Source organism: Colossoma macropomum, unplaced genomic scaffold (assembly GCF_904425465.1).
Source record: "Colossoma macropomum unplaced genomic scaffold, Colossoma_macropomum, whole genome shotgun sequence".
Classification (NCBI taxonomy): Eukaryota; Metazoa; Chordata; class Actinopteri; order Characiformes; family Serrasalmidae; genus Colossoma; species Colossoma macropomum.
The window spans coordinates 17,469,803-17,490,057 of record NW_023494798.1 but is presented as its reverse complement, the minus strand read 5'-3'; the positions used below and the strand labels follow the sequence as shown (position 1 = coordinate 17,490,057).

General features: G+C 39.7%; 1 protein-coding gene across 2 annotated transcripts in view; it reads right to left on the bottom strand.

The window, feature by feature from the left end:
- Nucleotides 1-20,255, bottom strand: part of cdh13 (cadherin 13, H-cadherin (heart)) — a 504,621-nt gene that overhangs the window by 7,139 nt on the left and 477,227 nt on the right. For both annotated transcript variants that reach the window (XM_036585553.1, XM_036585554.1), the window contains 2 exons: nucleotides 9,575-9,808; nucleotides 7,136-7,351 (listed from right to left, as the gene is read on the bottom strand). In XM_036585553.1, coding sequence (XP_036441446.1) covers nucleotides 7,136-7,351; nucleotides 9,575-9,808 — 450 coding nt within the window. The remainder of the gene's footprint in view (nucleotides 1-7,135; nucleotides 7,352-9,574; nucleotides 9,809-20,255) is intronic.

The window sequence follows — 20,255 nt, the reverse complement described above, 5'->3', positions numbered from 1 at the left end:
GGATACTGTATGAGGACAGCAGTTAGGCCTATGCCAGTAACATAGTCCTCTTATTCAGGGAACTGAATGGAAAACAACCTTGGTAAACTGTTAAGCTGGAAGGAAACTGGATTTTTCCATGGGCAGAACAGCCACTAGGGGGCCTGCCAAAGAGGCTGTAGTTTAAAGAACCTCCACATTATGTAAAGGTTCTAAACCAATTAAAGGTTTTTCCTAGAACCATATGTACAAGCCAAGGGTGTACAGCAATTAAGCCTGTGCCAAACTTCTTTGGTTCCTCTGCTGTACCAAATAAAAGAAGATAATAAAGGCACAGTTCAGCATGTCATCTTTAATTTAGCCACAAAAACTGTAACTAATCTAGTGATAAGGAAAATAATTGCGAATGCCACACAGATTTGTGGCTGCTTAGCTTAGCTTGATGACTTCTTTGACAAAGCCATTTCACCTGAGTGTTTTTTTTCTGATGCTGTGGTCTGAGGATGTTCTAACATTTGCACCATAACACAGGTGGCTTTCACTCTAAATTAAATTTGTACAGGCGTCACATCTTCCTCCCTCTTATCTACGCTAGGTAAATGTGGTAGTAATGTAGGATATAATATTATCCAACATGTTTAAACGTTATGTTCATGTGCGGGAATACATCAGTAAATCAATAAATATAATATACATGAAAAAACATTTTTTCTGAACTGCGGTTACCTGTCACTGGGCACAGGCCTAAATGCAATGGCTTGTTTTTTCACTGCCAGCCAAGTCTGAGCATAGATAGGCAAGTAAACATGCTGTATTCTGATTGAATGTGTCATTAATAATGATAGAGGAAAAACGGTCATTAATTTGCAGTCTTAAGACTGAACTTGCGACCAAGAACTACAACATTCCCTCATTGTTCTCATGTTTGAAGCGATCAGATTCAGTACAGCAGAATCCAAAGTGCTAGCCTCCATATAGGGCTGCAGCGCAGGTGGTGGTGTGTAATACTGAAGGCGTGCGGTACGGAAGGCGTTTGGTACTGAAGGCGTGCGGTACTGAAGGCAGTGCTAAACGGTCCTCTTACATGCTGCTCCCAACGTGGCGGCGTGTGTCGTGAGAGGGTGGAATAAGCGGGTAAAGCTGAAGGATTTGGTGCAGGATTTAGCAGCAGTAAAAGAGCATCTGAACAGTGCGATACTTATGTACCCTCACACGGAATCTGTTTGTGCTGTCCTCGGGGGCTTACATACATTATTTAAGGGTCCACAAAAAGCAAGCCCACTGGAGTGCTTTATCTCTGAGAAGTGGAGAGAGAACAGAAAGTATGGATTTTCTCTCCACTGTGGAGACATTTAAACACACACATACACACTTGCACTCACACACACAAATGCACACACACACACACACACACACACACACACACGCATGCACACACAGTCAATTTAGAGTGAAACGGCTGCTGACGGAGATGGATAGAGGTGAATCTGTGTTCAGGATCAGCAGAGTAGCTGTCTCCAGGGGACTTATACTGAGACCAGACACACTGCACACTCTAAAAGAATGACGACGAAAGCACATGCTCAGAACAAATGGTCCAAATACAGAGAAGTGGTCTAAACACATAAACACTAGTGTATCCATTTAACAGGCTGTCCCTGTGTCAAATCTCTCTCAATGGTGCTGGCTTTGGATGCATGGTTAGAGGAAAAACCTTAAATTGGTACAGAACCTGTAAACAATTCTGACTAAGTAGGTTTCTCTGTAATTAAACATTTCATGTGAAGCCACTATTAATGACTCTGTTAACATCTTAATCATTTAATTATACAGACATTTTGACAAATCGGTGGAATTCCCCTTTAAGAGTACACCCTGAGCTAACAGCACACTGAGAAACATCGTTAAACATACAACAGTCTTAAATGATCAAACAGCCAATGATAGAGTGGGACTTGGCCTTGTACAGAGGTCGAATGAATAACATTAAGACGTGCACATGTGAGCTGCATGGTTTATGACTGCACCATCTACATGAAAAGAGGCATGAAATGCGAGAAATACTACTGTGCAGAGTTCTTTTCTTCTGCCCTGGGCATTAACTTCCTTTCTTTTCACTCTCAGTCTGTTTCCTCAGTGGTCAAGGTTCACAAAGGTGAGATGGGAATTGAAATCAGTCCCTCCCTCTCTATCAGCACGCCACACCATGTCGGGTCCCCCTCTATCTGTCCCTATGTGCCTGTAAAATGTGTTCTGACAGAAACTGTTTGTGTGTATGTGTAATAGCACACTGGCTCTGATGCTTCCACACAGCTTCCTGCTTCCTCTTAGTCTGCCAAGATACACACTCACACTCACGCACACTCACACACACACACACACACACACACACAGAGGCACAAACAAACTAATCACTGTCAAGTTGAGACAGTAGTGAGGCACTTTTACAAAAGCCTGATATGGTCAGCTGAAGGACATACGTGTAGCCTGGGAATGCACACAGGACAACACATTACAGCTTGGATTCTTTGTTGCCTTAGATCTACAGGATTTTAGAAAATAAATAACTGGAGCAGACACAACACTCCGCTGTCAGAGCTTTAGGACTCAGGCCTGTCTGCACTATAAGAAAAAAAGATATCATGCAGGAACAATTTTTGTACAAACAATATAAACGTACCCTCAGTTTAAATGATACTTTTAAAGCCCAGTTGTGTACCTTAAATATGTTTTTCCCAGGGGAAAGGTACACATTTGTACCTTTTCATCACCAATAGTTTTAAAACAGAACAATAAAATAAGGCTGGAGATAAGACAGGGTGACTGGAGTCAATACAACTTAAGAAATCTAATTCAATGGATTATGGTACAATTATGTTCTCCACTAAAGGTACTGATGATGTACCCTTGAGGGTACCACAGTGACAAGAGGAGTACCACCCTGAGAGTGTGCCATAAGGGAGAATTGAAGAAACAGACCCTACTGAGTTGTCTTGACATTGCCATACCATCCCTTAGATAAAAACTACCCTGTAAGTGGTAGTTACATATGGCCAGTCTAGGCACAAGGTGCTAGGAGTATCCGCGACTGCAAATGCTCTATCTATAACCATGATAGGCTCACTTTCAGACGGTTTTCTAAAGCAGAGTCCTGCTCACGTCCACCTGGTGCATCAAAGATGTTTATTATTTTTTCTCCGGCTCCTTTTTTTTCTAACTTTTGCTAACTGCTACCTGCTAGCAGAGCTGTGGCAACTACATCATACTTTTCAGAGCTGAAGATGACTATTTTCCAGTTCATGCTGCTTTTACTGCATTTGTGACAACTGGGATCTCGGACATTTCAAACTGAGAGTTCCCTACTTCCCACCTCAAAGCGGTCCTCAACTTCAGCTCTTTCAGACTGAAAATGTATGTTCCTAGTAACATAGCGTTTGTTTGGCTGCTGTGGGTGTATAAAACTCTCTTTAAAAGCTTTTTCACCAGAGTTGTTTGGTTACATTCTTTATTTATTTAAAAAGTGGGACTAGGCTAGGATGATTCACTCTTAATAAAGCGCCCTTGATGATTTTTAATAATTGATGTACAGAACGAGTCAAGCTTGCAGCTATCCTTTGGTATCCATGTGTATTCAGCGATGCCATGCACAAATAACGTACTATACACAAACATCAGCTCAAAAAGCTTAGAACATACTATTGCTTCTTGTACTTGGGTGCTGCCATGTTGAAGTGATGTCACAGAACTACAACCTGGTGTTAGAGTGCTTGAGAAAGTCTGACTTTCCAAGTGGGAACTGCTAGTTGGATGTCTCATATAGATTGTTCCAGTTCCCACTTGGTCATGAACACATGATCTGCTGCCCTAGCAGAAGCTCTTCTCTGATGACATCACACAGACCCAGCCAATTCCTTAAAAGACTACACACCTAGCTTGTTTTTCAGAATTTTAAAGTATTTATTTTATAACTACCTCATTACATTAGAATATCCTGAGATACCTACGGAAAAGATCCTTCAGGAAATGCCATTAGTGTCATTTGGAGAGTAATGAATGTTAGTTGCTGATGTCATGGTGCAGGGCGGCAGGACATAATGAATAGCAGTGTCTGCCACAGCAGCAAGAAAACATTCCACTAGGAGCAAGGAATCCTTGAATGCCAGTTTATTAACATTCACACAAGACTGGTGCAATAACTGTTGATGTTGATAATATCTCAGGCAGACAGATAGATGTCTGAGGTGAATTTTCTAATGCAAAATATGGCAGATAATGAAGACAATGAAGGTGAAAAGTTAAAACACTGGGTTATGATTCTGTTTGTAAGCTCTGATAGCATGATGTGAAAAGGTGTGGAGATGGAGATAAGATTTGATGAGATAAAGGGTGAGAGCGGCTGAATCGAAGGAGAAATGAAGCTGTGATATAGGAAGAAAAGAAAACGGAGCAAGTGACAAAGGGGTTGATGAGAGAGAGAGAGAGAGAGAGAGAGAGAGATGCCTACAGGCATGTTTGGCTCAGACTTTCAATGACTCCATTGTGGCATGAATTACAGATGGATCCCTCTTCTACCCAAACCAGGCCTTGGGCATGGAACTTAAAATACACGCTCATATACACAGAAGGACAGCAAAAATCTCAAGTGAGATCACAAATAAGGGTCTCAAAATCTTAGAAATCCATTTCTCTTGTGCTAATCCCAGACATGCTCGACAAACAACTTTATTATGCTTTCCTTCTCATTGGAGGAGTGAATTATTCATGCTATCGCAATGGCATAAAGGAGATGTTCTGCTTATGATAAGGGAGGGTCAAAAGGTGAGGAGGTGTGGAGGAGGATGTAAAATCAACATACAACCCCATTTCCAAAACAGTTGGGACGCTGTGCAAAATGTAAATAAACTGAGGAGGCCATTTGCTGTAGTTTCGAAAGTGAAATGTTTTCCCATTCTTGCATAATACAGAATTTTAGTTGCTCAACAACAGTTTGGGGTCTAAATCTTTGGCACCCTAAATCTTTTACAATAGAGCCATGCTGGTGTAATACATGCTGAATGTGGTTTGGTATTGTCTTACTGAAATAAGCAAGGCCTTCCCTGAGAAAGACATTGTCTGGATGGCAGCATATGTTGCCGAAACCTGTTCGTATCATACAGCATTAATGGTGTCTTCACAGATGTGAAAGTCACCCATGCCATTTACACTAATGCACCCCTATATCACGGATGCTGGGTTTTGAACTGTGCACTGATAACAAACCAGATTATCTTTAGCCTGGAGGATGCAGTGTCCATGATTTCCAAAAAGAAATTCAAATTTTGATTCTTTGGACCACAGGACACTTTTCCACTTCACCTTAGTCCATCTTAAATGAGCTCAGGTTTATTTGCACATCATTGCATTCTAACTTTTTTGGAAAAGGAGTTGTACATACACACAGTACTGTCCAAAAGTCAGAGACCGCCCTTTATTTAATTACCAGTCAAAACAGCCATTAAGTACAAGTTATTCCACTTTTTAGTATCTGGAATAAAGCAGAAGGCATGTACTTGCATTTTCTGCTTCTCATGACTTAAGTAATCCCAAACACATTCAGCGATGTTGATATCTGGACTCTGGGGTGGTCAGTCCCTTGTTTCGAAAACACCAATAGCTTATTTGTTTCATTTGTGAAATATCTTCCTTTTTTGTCTATTTCCTTTTCTTGGCAGCTACGCATCCTTTCAGACACATTGCGCTAAGTTGTCTTCTTACAGTGGAAGGATGGACAGGAACACGTGTGCATTTTTTCAGCTCTGAAGCAACGGTGGAGGTTGATTTTCTCCTCCCTCTCAAATATGAAAGTACTGTTTATCCGATGGTGACAGTATTGGTGTGACTGCCAGGTCTTGTAGTATTGTAAGGAGTCCCATTTTGTCTATAACTTTTAATAATTTTTTGAACTTAGTTTTGGAAACTCCTGCTTTAACACATATTTTCCTTTGACTGACTCCTTCCTTCTGCAAGTGGACTATCTTGTATCTAATATCCATAGAAAAATCTCCTGAAAAATAAACAACGGTTTTGAATGGAAATTAAACAAATGAAAGGTGTTCACTGATGTTTGCACAGTACTGTACACACATATATTAAAGGAATGAAGCTTGGCAATAGAAGAATCTTAAATTCTCTTTATATGTCGCTGGATGTTTTATGGGTGCATAAACACACCCCAAACCCCTCGCTTTCTCTGAGTGATGGCAGCCCTGCCAGTTCAGTAAAGGCTGTGGGATATAGATCAGCTGGGACAGAAAACAGCTTCTCTTTCCTCCAATCCAACAGATACTTGGCCATGTAAACAAGGCAGGATAGAGGGAGACTTACTGTCAAACTTGTAAAACTGTAATAAGGTGTAAAGACTAGAGCTAACTGCACTAACAGTACACAGTCTTAGCAGCCCGAACAAATGGGCTTTAAGCTGCCAGGCTGGGGATAAACAGGAGAAAACAGGTACATTGACCTTAAATAAACTTTTTCAGACAAAAGACTTAAGACTTCAAACACAGATCTTTACATATCGAAAACCATGGGAGTACCCATAAATCAGCCCTAAACTGCTCAAATTCATACCATTAGCATAACATTTACCTTTGGCCACAAAGTGCCGAATCCATCTTCCTAGATGCCCTATTTATTATGCACAAGCAGCATGTTTAATAAAGTTCTGCAGATTTATTCAGATGTAAACCACTGTGCCCCACCAAACAGTAGTTTCTCTGGCCTGGAAGGCTTGGGCATGCAGCCAATAAACAAGCTAAGGGTCTAAGAACAGGGCATGATCAGCCAAATTGCCCAAACCAGACAGATTGTACTCCAATACTGCTTAAACACATACAGCAAAGAATATACAGATAAAAGTAAACAGAACTTGCGAGGAAATTAAGTCAGTGTGGGGCCATTTGTGACCACAGTGGTTTGCACTGAAGAGGACCGTAGCTTTTAAACACGCAAACGCAAATATTGCTTTAACCCAGCATCCCGTTAACCCAGTTTAAAACATCTTTGTAGTCTATGTAATGGATAGTGATGCAGCTAGTTATGAAAAGTCACTTCTCTGCATCTACAAATGAGTTAGCCTCTGTTCTTGGACAGTCTGTAAAACCCTGGTGATACTCACAGAGTAAGGAGAGCGTGAGCAGGGCGAGCAGCAGCATGTTTGTTAGGAGCGCGTCAGCTCCACTGCAGTCCATTCTGTTCTTCTTACAGGTGCACACCTGAACTTTGAGCTCCGTGTTGTTGGTTAGTGGAGGGAAGCCGGAGTCGGTCAGAACCAGCGGCACATTGTAGTTGGCCCTTTTCAGACTGTGCAGTAGCATGATCTGCGAGTGTGTGTCTGTGGAGGGGAGCAGAGAATAGGTTAAACCCCACAGAAAGTTTGTGCAGCAAGCTAAAATAGAGTCTCATGCTGCACAATAAACTGAGTCGCCATATTTTTAGAAACACCTACCATATACAGTTGTGTGCATGTCATTATGACATGTTTCATGGAAAACAACTAAACATCATCTAATTAAAACACAAAATTTGCTTTAAGTCTGTTCCCTGTACAGAGTTTGTTAACGGAGTGACACCAAAGCATTTTAAAAAATTGTAGGAAGAATAAGCAAATTGCAGGAAGAAACAAAAAGAGCTTGTGTATCCATGAAACATTCCTCCTCCCAAATTTCAGTTATTCCATAACTCCATTTAGCTTTCAGTGGAGCACTTTTGACAGACCTCTGTCAGCTGTGCATAGCTGTAGCCCTAACAGAGACACTGAGCAGACTGGGTAGTGGCCCATTTAATAAGGGCTGAAGTAGCTAGTCCACTTCACCGTCATCCACTGAACCCCTGGAACCCCTCAGTCCAGACGTAGCATTGATGGCTGTGTCTCAATACACATACTACCATTCTAAACAGTATGTTCAAAATAGTAATGGCACCACTGGTTGTGTACTAATTTGACAAACTAGTACACCATTTACTATAGTGTAAGCTGTTTGAGACGCAGCCGTTTGGTATTGTCAGATGGAGTGGAAACACATTACTTTTATTCCCACTAAGAGCTGTGTTTGCAAAAACTGGAGCGTTTCCAGCACATATAACCCTCTTCATTTTCTGATGCTGGGTGTAGCTAATTTAGAGCTTTTAATCTCCATATTTATAGCTGAGTATGGTTGTTAAAAACAGCATATTTGAGTGGAAATGTGTGAACACTGAATGCTCTTGTAAATTAAAAAAAAAAAACAATAAATGAGGCATATTTTAAATCAGTCACACTTGACAGAAATACATAATTCAAAATGGCCTTTTCAGAATCAAGTTTACAAGAACTGCCTAATTGAGAAGAGAATTTATTTGACATTTTAAAAAAATTATTGGCATCTATGGCTTCATGATTGACAGCTTCATTCATGTCCTGCATTGCAAACAGACATGCCCCCCAAGTGGAGAGGCACTGACGATGGAAGTAGAAGCAGAACTCTGCACCAAAAGCAGTGGACATGTACTGTTATCCAGAAAATATGTTGCCACCCCCTTTTTTGTGTTTCTCCTTTACAGATAAACCAACTTTTCCACCTCATCCAAACAACTACTTTTGTGATATGTAGACACTTTTTTCCCCAAATTTTTTATGTTCATAAAAGAGGTGGATGAAACACACTCTTGTGACTGACAAACTGTGCAGTAACAGATGAACTACAGTCTGTAATTGAAAGCCTACGAATTGCACCTACATGGAAGGTGTTTCTGATAAAATGGCCAATGAGTGTAGATGTGAGGTAGGTGTATCTAATAAACTGACAATGCAGTGTATTTATGACTCTCTTTCTTTGTGTACAATTGTTTGTAGAACAGTATGTGTAGCCCTCAAACACAGCTCACACACACACACGCATGCACGCACGCGCACACACACACACACACACACACACACCCTGAACAAACTCGAACTCGACAGTCTGTTTCCTGCCCCATTTCCTGGCTGTCACTCAAAGCAAATGTCTGAGCTCAGGATTTACCCTATGTCAGTCAGACTCAAACCAGAAGCCACCCAACCCTGAATCATCACCTCTTTCTCTATTTCACTCTCTGTCTATCTCTCTCTCTCTCTTTCTCTCTCTATCACCTGATATCAGTTGCTAAAACTCTAGCTGAACACAAGCCAGCACACACAAAGCCTTTTACACCTACTCCATTTGAGATTCTTTGTAAGATTCAGGAGAGGAAATCAAGCTTAAGAATCAACAGACAAATAGTGAGGATTAGCAGCACTTTCAGTGGAATTACTTCAACTGTTCTGTTTACCGTCTACTGTCTCTAATGCTGTCCTTTTCTCTGACAGGAAAGCTTATCCACTGTCAGGATATATGAGAGCCAAATCTGTATTTGTTCAAACATAAATACACCCTGACTTTCCATTCAGACATTTCTGTCCCTGGTTTTGACATGAGACCGTTCTCAGTTCAAAGCCTGTCTCCAGCTCCTCAGTCACTGCTTTGTGATACTTTGGATCCTGTCATAATTTAAGCCCAACTGTGTCACTGCTCTAAGCACACTTGCAGAGGCGACTCACTGTTGATCCTGGAGATCTTCCACGTCTTCTCCAGACCCGGCTGTTTCCCCAGTTCTATTTTGAAGGGGTCTGTGTTGGGGTGGATGTCTTTGTCCCGTGCTCCGATCACTGCTACGTTCACCTCCTTGGCATCCTCACAGACGCGCGTCACCGAGGGGACCACATAGGGTGCGTTGTCATTTTCATCTTCCAACGTGATAATTAGAGTTCCTGTGCCTGTGGCAGGGGGGTTACCTATGAGGGGAAACCAGATTAGAAACTACATCAACAAAGGCCTCACTGATAAATGGACATCAGAAGCCTTAGAAGTTGCAGTTTCAGCCAGTGTAATTTCACATTAATTAATATGATTTAATGAAATGAATGTAATGTGAAGTAATTTCAGTTGAATTTTATGAAAAGTTATTGTTATGCATGTACTTTCCGACATCAACACAAACCAGAGGGGTACACTCAAGCCTGTTGATATAGAATGCAAGGAAATGTAAATGTAATTCCTATCAGGCTATCAGAGATTGTGGGCCTTGTCACCCCTTTATGTTCCATTGTAGCACTACTTAATGACCTTTCTTCACTTTTAGCACCCAATCACCTCAAATCCTTTATTTTAATATCACTTACCATTGCCAAAAAAGTTATACTGTTGAACAGGAAGAACAGAACCAAACGTTTAATAAAGCACTGGCTTAACCTTCTTATGGATCACTGCAACTTGGAAAAACCTACAGCAAATTTTTAAAAACAATACAAAATCATTAAAGGAAACCTGGTCACAATTTTTACAATATATTGAGAGTTGATTTATCCAAACTTTTTAAGAAAAAGGTTAAAACCCATACATGGAATTTGATAGCTACCCACATCATAGCTATAGCATTAAAAAAAGGGAAGGGGGCATTACTACCCTGTGTATTGTTTGTGAAATGTTCTTGTTCATCTGTCCGGACTTGTCCAGTTTGTCCATTGTTGAAATAGTTCTTGTTTTTCTTTCATGTCTTTCACCTATCTGTCTTTCCTTTCACTTAAAGGGGTGGGACGGTTGGTGTGGGGGTGGAGTGGTAAGAGGGTGAGTGACTGTGGGTGGAGGGGGTTTTTGTGGTTGTGGTACAACTTCACCTTATATCTGTACGATTATTAATAAATGATGAGTTGTGACATTAATAGTGAAACAAAAAATGAAAATTAATGTCTCTGTAATAAAAAGGAGGGGGGGGGGCGCTGGTGTTGTGGCCAAGGAATACTGGCCCTGAGGATTTATTTAAAAAAATAAAAAATAAAAAAGTAAATGTAAATCCTTATGGTTATGTCTAACTATGTAATAATAATATAATTGCATAAAAATAACTATGTAATACAACCATATAATGTATAGCAAAACAACTCAATCTAAAGGTTAATACGGGCTGTGTATTCATTCATTCTTTTAGGTACTGATTAGTATAAACTACTCATAACAACTTCTCATACTCATAATAATGGAAATAATAATAACAACCAGGAATGAGAATCTCACCATAGCACATGGGTGAACTGACAAACATAGTCTCATCCTCACAATTATGCAAATAATAATAACAACCAGGACTGAGAATCTCACAATACCACATGAGTAAACTGACAAACATATTCTCATCCTCATAATTATGCAAATAATAATAATAATAACCAGGACTGAGAATCTCACGTCAGTGAACTGACAATGAACACCTCTTCATTTTGCACAGCCATGTGATAAGTGACACCACAAAACAGCGCCTAAAAGAGTTCCACAAAAGCTGACAACACACAACAAGGCTGAACGTGTAGCTTGACAAGGAAACTGCTGCAACTTACAACTGAGTTACAGGGAACAAGGCAATCAGCCTGCCTTGAGCTCAGTTGTGTAAAACCAATTGAGAAAGAAGGTTTTAACAAAGCATATGTTTCCTTTTCTCTCTCTCTCTCTTCTTTCCTGCTGTTCAGCAACAGTGGCCTAAAGAGAGTCTGCCCATGCCGTCCTGGCTTCTTTACAGCCTAAATCAATTTCAATAAAATACACAAGAGAAAAGTGCTTAACATTTAGAGCTGGGCTCAGTATATTGGCCTCCCATGCTGCCTGGCGGTGCCATTGTAAAATAAGGAGGGTTAAGTGCTTCAGCCAGAGACCGAGGCTGAAAGGGCAAGACTGAAGCATGTGTAAAACCACATGGAATAAATGCTTAAAAACTGACATATGTCACATGAACTTGATTTTTCACACTCATTGATGAGTTAATATATTTCAGGCTAAACACAGGAGAGGCTTAACTTACATTTTGGAAAAAAAATACACCAAGAACATAAAAACAAGCTGTGAAGTCACCCATCACCTGCTGGAAGATTGATCAAATGTCTCTTTTTTATGAGCAAATCTTTTAAGCAAAGTTTTAAGAGCTTATTTCATCATTCCTCTCTCCTAACTCTCATATCAGCTTAATAGAAAAGTGCAGAAAACAAACAGCATGTCGGTTTGAACACGGAGAAACATGGATCATCCGGATCATGCCTGAGAGAGGCACTGTTCGCCAGCACAGGTTGCCCTGTTCACATCAGATTGTACTTTTATTGAATATTGCCAGCGGTAAAAACAGAAATGTCCACTGTGTGAAACGTGACGCTTCCACCAGATTAGCAGCTATTGAAAAAACCACAGAGTTATAAACAGCCCCAAGGGTCACTGGCAATTAACACCAGATGACATGATTAATAATTACAGAATGATTTTCCTCCTAGTTTTGCCAGAAACATGCAGGCCTGCGAGGAGAGGGAGGGCAGGTTGTCAAAGTGCTGGCGCTACAAACGTCACTCCAGCAACAGAAATCAGATTCATCTCAAAGGCACTGTTGCAGTGTCAAATGGCTCATGGAGAAGTGACAGAGCCTTCGTTGCCACGTTTCATTGATTTTCTGCTCATGAGCTATTCTAAAGACCTGCCACTCTCTCAGTAGTGCTCAGAGAAACTCCAAAGATCAGAAAACCGTGTGTGGTGCTATTACTAACATGTCAGACATACTGGTGCTTACTCACCGCCTCTTCCACAGCACAAAAACATCCGTCTGCGCAACTGTAAAATGAGCAGCCGCGTACACACCACAAAACGTTAAGTTACATGACGCTTATGCATATTCAGAACACAACATGACACATTCACAAATTAACAGCACTAACTTTGCACTCTAAGTTGACACAGCTGAATCCTCAAGCTTGGAGAAGCAGTCACAGTGATTATTCTATTCTATTAATTAGATTATGCCACATGACATGTAATGATTTTGGTTTCCCAAAAACAGCCACACAACTGAGCTGTTTGTCCTTATCTGTTTTTGCTAAAAAGTTTTAGTCACATAGTTGCATTTAGGCAATGGTTGGCTGGAGTTACATATGCATTTTTAAATAAACCATGTACATCCACAGAACCATACTGTAAGGACTTAATGCCTGCACTTGAAATCAGCAGTTGAGCTAAGACTAGTTCTCTGCAGGCTGTATCACAAGCACAATTTTGGACTAAAATGAGTTTGAAAGTTACACTGCGCAGTGAATTTAAAACTGGAAGATGTGCTGTAATCACAACATGTAGCAAACATGCTGTTAGAGGCATTAAACGCTTTAAATGTCTGGTTCCTATCACCACCACTCTGAACAATTCTGATTCGATAATTTTCTTTAGAATGGAGCATTTCACACAAATCACTTAATTATGTACAAATACTTTTTAAGGCTAGAGTAATAATTAGGTCCATTTGAGAATGTTTTATCTGGGTAAAAGTTTGACTGCCTTTTAATTTGACTACCTTTTCTATTGTTGTACAACAGGTATAGACCTGTAGAGACAGTAACCCTCAGAGACAGTCACAGCCTCAAAACTGTATAAAGTCACTGATGCCTGTAGAGAACATTTCTATCTTCATAATCACTAAAAACAACAGCAGTTTAACATGTTTTCATTGTCTTTATTACTGATATCCCTGACTCTGGTAATCATACTTGTGACTTTTTACAGAATCAGAAAATGCAAACACAATCAAATGAGAGAGAGAGAGAGAGAGAGAGATAGAGAGAGAGTGTCTGTGCTCTGTGATAAACTAACAGAATAAAATGTCTCTTTGGAGATCGAGGAGTAAGTGCATAACATTGCTAATGCTTCCTCTTGCCACAAGGGACACAGAAACCAAACCTTCGTCTCTCTAATGACGACTTATTAGGGCACAACACTTTCAAAATTCTGGTGAGTGATGCTCTGATGGCTTGGCTCATTTCTCTTGTGTTGTGATATCTGTATTGTTTTGTCTTTGTACAGCTTACATTCTACCACAACGAGCACATCAATTAGTAATGAAAATACAACAAAAAAGGTGAAAAAATGAGCAGAATTATTGATATTAGTTGTCTGAAGAACATGTGAAAAACCGTACTATAGTAGATTTCCTGTATCTCAGTGTTACATGCCTGTATACCCCCAAACTTGTATGATAAAATGATTAAAAAAAAATGATCATTTACTGAAAATCCTAACCTATCACATATTCCCCTGATATTATGGGTGTGATCAGAATCTACAAAAATTTGATCTGGAAAATCGGCTGATTTTTGCTTCAAACACATGATTGGTTGATTTATTTAGATCATTTCAGCCCATGTGTGTTTGGTGCCATTTTATGCAAAGTACATAATGTGAACCAGCTATGCATTTCCTTTTTTAGTCATTGCTACTTTGCTATTGTAATAAGTACAGTATTCAACTATATCAACTATTTTATATTACATTGTGCAATGTATGCAAAGCATTACTATTCCATAGCAGCCCTGGGACTCTCATCTTCTCAACTTAGTAGCACAACCTGCAGTAAAATAAAGCATATGATATTCCTGTAATTTCAAGTTTAATTTTTTGGCACATTAACAATGAACATTATAATAAACAGCAGTATTTCATGTGGAAATATTCACTTTATACACAACCTTTTTGTCCACTAGCATATTGCTAATTTCTGTTAGCGCCAAATCAATGGAGATGTACACACACTGAGTTTAATATTTCTGTGGTGTTAATTTTTCAATTTAAAGCCTATATCTAAATATCTGTGGAGGAGCCTGTGAGCATGTTAGCAGCCTTCTGCGCTTGTTGATGAACAAAATCATGTGTGTTTACTATGGTTTTGTGGTATTTTCTTTGTATGCAATGCAATGTCTGATAGTAAGCATTCAAGCTTCATCTGCTGCTCGAAACTGTATGCTCAATCAAACTCTGGACACTGTTAGAAAGATGCAAGGACTGATATTTGTAAAAGCTAGAAGAACCATGTTAGTACAGCATGCTATCTATGTGCTCCTTTGAATGCTTTGTCTGAAGTGCATGCATCTATTAGGACAGTGATTCATACCAGTGCTATTGTCTTTGTTGCCTGTTAAATAAATAAATAAATAAATAAATGAATAAAAATAAAAAACAACTAGGCCAAGGGCCTAATGTTAAGAAGAGCCATTCTTGGCTGTAAATGTCTCAGTATATGCTCGTCATAGTGTAGGCTAAAAAAATCGAAACGAAAATCCAGACTTATTTTGCTTTGCTTTAAGCTTTTGCTCAGCTGTAGCCGCTTTTCTCATATCTCTGGTGGGATACTCTTTCACAAAAGTAGAACAGTTTCTTATAAAATGTCTCTTAGTGTCCGACGTTTTACGAGGCTGAAGTCAGCTTCTCATTTGCCAGCTTTTTGTGCAAATTTTTTACGGTTCAAGCTTAAATGGTGCCTGAGGTGCCAGAATATAACTGCTGCACCATTTAAGGTGAAATGGTAAATTCAAACAAGAAGCTGGTGAATGACTTCAGCCTCATGACTTTTTAGTGATTGACAGATTAAAACTGAGGAAACCAGCTGGAGTGCTTATAAATGCAAATGTGCCCATCCATTTATCTCTAAATGGTCGATGTTCGTCTTACATTTACATTTACATTTACATCATTTAGCAGACGCTCTTATCCAGAGCGACTTACAAAAAGTGCTTTGTCTATCCAGAGAAAGAATCTTCGCTAGCTACCAATAGGTTAGAGAGAAAGCCAGTCCTAAATCTTTCTCTTTGCCGTTTTGTTAGCTACTAGCTGGGCGAGATTGCTGTCTGCGTTGCTATGGTGACCAGCAGCCTGCGTGCCAAACTTCATGGTTAAAGGGTGAATTAGCAGTTATACATTAACTTCAGCGTTTAAGACCATTTGTTGTTAAAAGGGTTAGAATGATCAAAAGAGCTTTATTTTACCGCAAAGAGGATTATTTTATTTGTACCAAAAAATCGAATTCTGCTGCGGAGCCGCAAGAAGGCAGTAAAACACGCATGTGTCTCGGGAGCCTCATGTTGCCGACCACTGGACTAGGCCATAGGCCAATATCATTCCGCAATAGTGGACAGTGGACAAATACAAGCAGGAAATCTGTTGCCAAGTTACAAAAAGAGAAGGAAAGAAAGAGAAGAACTGAATTTGAACTTAACTTTTTGCAGAATTTTTAAGTGCTGCAGACTTTATTAGGCACTGGTTAATGGTTTTGAAATGAGTACAGAAAAAATGGTGGCGCAATAATTTAGGATGTTAACAGGACACTAAACTGTTCTGAGACAGCTCCTGATAATCTTTTACACTCTTTAGACTGAACATTAGAGTCCTTCACAATCCCTTTTCTCCTTAGGCAAGAATATGTAAAAGAAGAAAAGAAATGCATCTGTAAATAGAGCTGTATCAGAACAATGTTGTATTCTGCTGAACTACCACTACCATTTTTCTGTATTCAGTTCAGAACTATTACCCAATTACCAGTGCCTATTATAGTTTGCAGGGCTTGAAATAATTCTGGGGAAAAAAAAACTCATAAGCCTTCTTGATTTATTATTATTCCATAAAGAGTGGTCTAATGCATAAGACATGAATCTATTGAAAATTAGGTGACTCATCAATCCATTAGGAGCAGTCAGCTACATCCTCTGTGAGTACCTACACAACACAAATGAGAAAAACAGTTTTAAAGTGGTGGCTAAGATCAAGGCCACTGCTGTATGCTTAACAACGACCGTTCAAGCAGCCAGCGGTTGCTGTTGGAAACGCTATAGGTGAAAGCATCAGTGTCAGGATTTGGAGATGCAGCAATAGCTCATTAGGAGGCCAGGTACACAGCAGGGCCAACAGCTGCTGATTGTGTTCTAAACAAAAACAAGCAACAGATGGAAAATGAAGATGAGGCTGAGATGCAAACACACACACCCCCCCCGAATGCACGTTTAATACACTCATCTCTACGCTTGGCTCTAAAACGGTCTGCTTTTGTATTCGCTGTGATTTTCAATCCACGGCACATTTTTAATTAAGGAAAAAAATATATCTCATGTTGAAAATAGAAGAGAAAATGCCTGCACTTCCCCAAAATGAACAACATGCCAGCAGCAATGTGTAAATATGTTGCTTTGTGATTAGTGCCGCCCTAATGCAGACACGCGCTGTGGCGCGTATCCGCTTGGATTTCCTCTGACCCTCAAGACTTTTTTTAAATGGTGATTCATCTCAGATTAAATAAAAATTCTAAATATGATTTTCTTCTTTCTTGCAGAATTATCGCACATTAAGAATATGCAGCTCCCCATGCTCAGTGGAGCGACAAAACAAATCTGTAGCAGAGCTTGGAAACATTTCAGCAAAATTAATGTTCTTGTGCTACAGTGCTGTAGCTTCAGCATGGAAAAAAGAAACCTCTCACCTTTCATGACACGCAGCTCTGCATGAGTGTTAGACAGCAGGATGATGCAGAGCAGATAACACAAATCCATCCATATTGCTGTGCTGAGAATAATTTCAGCATAAATCTATAATCATAATCTCCATAGAAAAGCACTACCAATAGAAGGTGATCCTCTGTACCAGTCAAACATGCAGCCTAAGGTCATTTTGACCAACGCCAAGCATCAACTAGAAGGGTATAAAGCCCCCAGCACTGGGTTGTGGAGTAGTGGAACTGCGTCCTTTGGAGTTGGAGTGGCGTTCGTGATCCAGAAATAATCATCCAACATCAGTATCTGACCTCACTAATGCTCTCGTGCAATGTTCCAACGTCTATTGTAAAGTCTTCCCAGAAGAGCAGAGGCTGCTACTGCAGCAAAGAGGGGGACAAAACTCCCTACTGATAATAGAGATGGCACTGGCCCGATACCCAGGGCTGATGCTGGCAGAAAATGGATTGATGGAACAGAAATCGGTGAGAAAAAGTCATGAATCCAATCTGACGCTGTCTGTAATCTAGCCTGAAAATAGCACAGAATTACTTGTAGCACCACAAAACAAGGCAAAGGTCATGTGATAACATCAGTAACCACATGATAACGTCAAATGATAACAGTATGGTTGGGGTAAGAGTGTATTTGAGTAGCTTGAGAATAGAATATAAATAAATAAAGGAATTAAAAAATATTCTATGTGAAGATAAATATCAGTGCACTTGCACGTGTGCAACCCTTTGCATTTCCATTAGTTTCACTAATGTGGGGAAAAAAGTTATGTGTGTTCTAGTCAGAGCACTGCAGCAAGAGACCCTAATACAGCATCTAACTCAGCACTGTTCTTGACTCATATCCGCCCAACAGGGACGATCACCCAAGAATATCTTGTCTTATTTTAACAATTGTTCACATTTTATTTATTAATCAGCTATTATAAAACAAACAATGCACCTTGTTTTCAATTTAGCTATATTTTGAACAAAGTTCAGTGTTCAGATATAACAGTGATGGTGAGCAGACCAGCAGAACCCGAACAAACAGAGCCAACAAGGAGATGAGAGGGAATAACCAGACAAAGATAAGTAAAGCATTTTTCTTCCCTGATAACTTCATGAACGTCAATTACTCTCTGAATTTGGTAGCTAGTAACTTTAAACTGTATGGGAAGACTGAAAAACAGCTGAAACCAGTAAGACCGGTCAGTAAAGCACAGTAAAGCACTCACGTAATGTTAGCTAGTAAAGTTGTCCAGTCTAACTTTTTTTTCTACCAGTTAGAAAGGTTGCAGAAATAAAATAAATGCAGAAACAGTAATTCTACCACTGTTATATCAACATTTATTTGATGGTAAAGTACAATTGCTGTAGTCAATAAGACAAAATGCAGATCAAGCAGTGCTGTAAATTTCAGGAGTCAAGTGAGTACAGTACAGTTGGAGATGATGCAGGTAACGACCAAGGCAGTAAATATCAGCATCCCACTAAGAGAGACATAAGCTGGGTTTCTATTCAAACGTCAAATGTTTTGTGCATTATTGAAATTTTGGCAGAAAAAAAGATAATTAAGTCGTGTTTTCATCCACTACAGTTCTGTGAAGAAACTTTAGGTGACATAGGCTGTTGTTTGCAGCTCAAAGACGCCAGCCAGGACGAGCAATGGCCAACCAAACGAGGGCTGAGATCTCTGTGCCACCCCGACCATGCCCATCTGGGAACACAAATGCACTATTCTGGGACAATTCTGGGAGCACGTTGTGCAGAGTCATTTTCTAAAGAAGTTGAAAGCAACCTTTGAAAAGCTATGTGCCACAATCTGTAGGGCCAACTGTTTCCAGTCACTGGCTTGATATATCACTATTTTTTTGAAAAACACTTTTCCATCACCCTTTTTCACTTTTCGGCTTAGCGATATTCTAACTTTTCCACCAAGTCCTAGCGTAAAACTCGTTTTGCAATATTTGTTTTTTTTCTGAATTTTGGGCATTTTGCCTACATCCTTAGTCTATCACTACATGGCAAACAATGCAAAACAATAACGTTATTGTTATGCCGCATGAGTGATAAATATAAGTTTGTCAACCAGTGGATCTGTAAATCTTAATCTTAAGGGATTACTTAGGTTACTTAGTCAATGCCAGAATACACGTTTTGGTCTGAACCAGATACTTCAGAACACAGAGGATATGTTACATAATATGTTACACCTAACGTAACAAAGTACTCCTTGCTACTAACATGGAAAACTCTACAGACATCTCAAGCACTTAAAACTGAGATGAAATCTTTGATTCATCCTGACAACTGGTGTTAAACAGCTGAGTACATTAGAAGCTGCTTTTCTAGCTGTGTAGTGGGAGCTGGAGCAGAGAGATGTGAGAAAGACAAGGCAAATCACTCCCATTACATCACACACCAGCAACCATTGTTCTGTCTCAAAAAATGCACTCTGCTGCATAATTGTCCAATAATGGCCGACATCCTGACATTCAAAGGCATCGTAAACAATTTTAGGTACACGTTAATGTCTTTGCTAGAAACCACTAGCCACTTCTCCCAGTACAACGCAATACCATTCATCTCAGAAATGGGCCATTTCTGGGAAGACATTACCCTAAAGACATTAAAATGTAAAACCTAAGCAAGAGTCACAGCTTAGCAGAACATATACTGTTTTATTTTACATATAGCATTTACATTAAACAGACTGCTGCTTTGCATTTGCATAAATATACATATATACATATGCACTCAACGTCCACTTTATTAGAAACACTTACCTTGTACTTACACTCACCAGCCATGAGGTCCACCCACCTCACAGGTCCATTAGATTATAAGTGTACAATCACTGACTCTAGCACATCTGTTGTCATGCACAATTTGATGGCCACTCTCTTACCAAAGACACT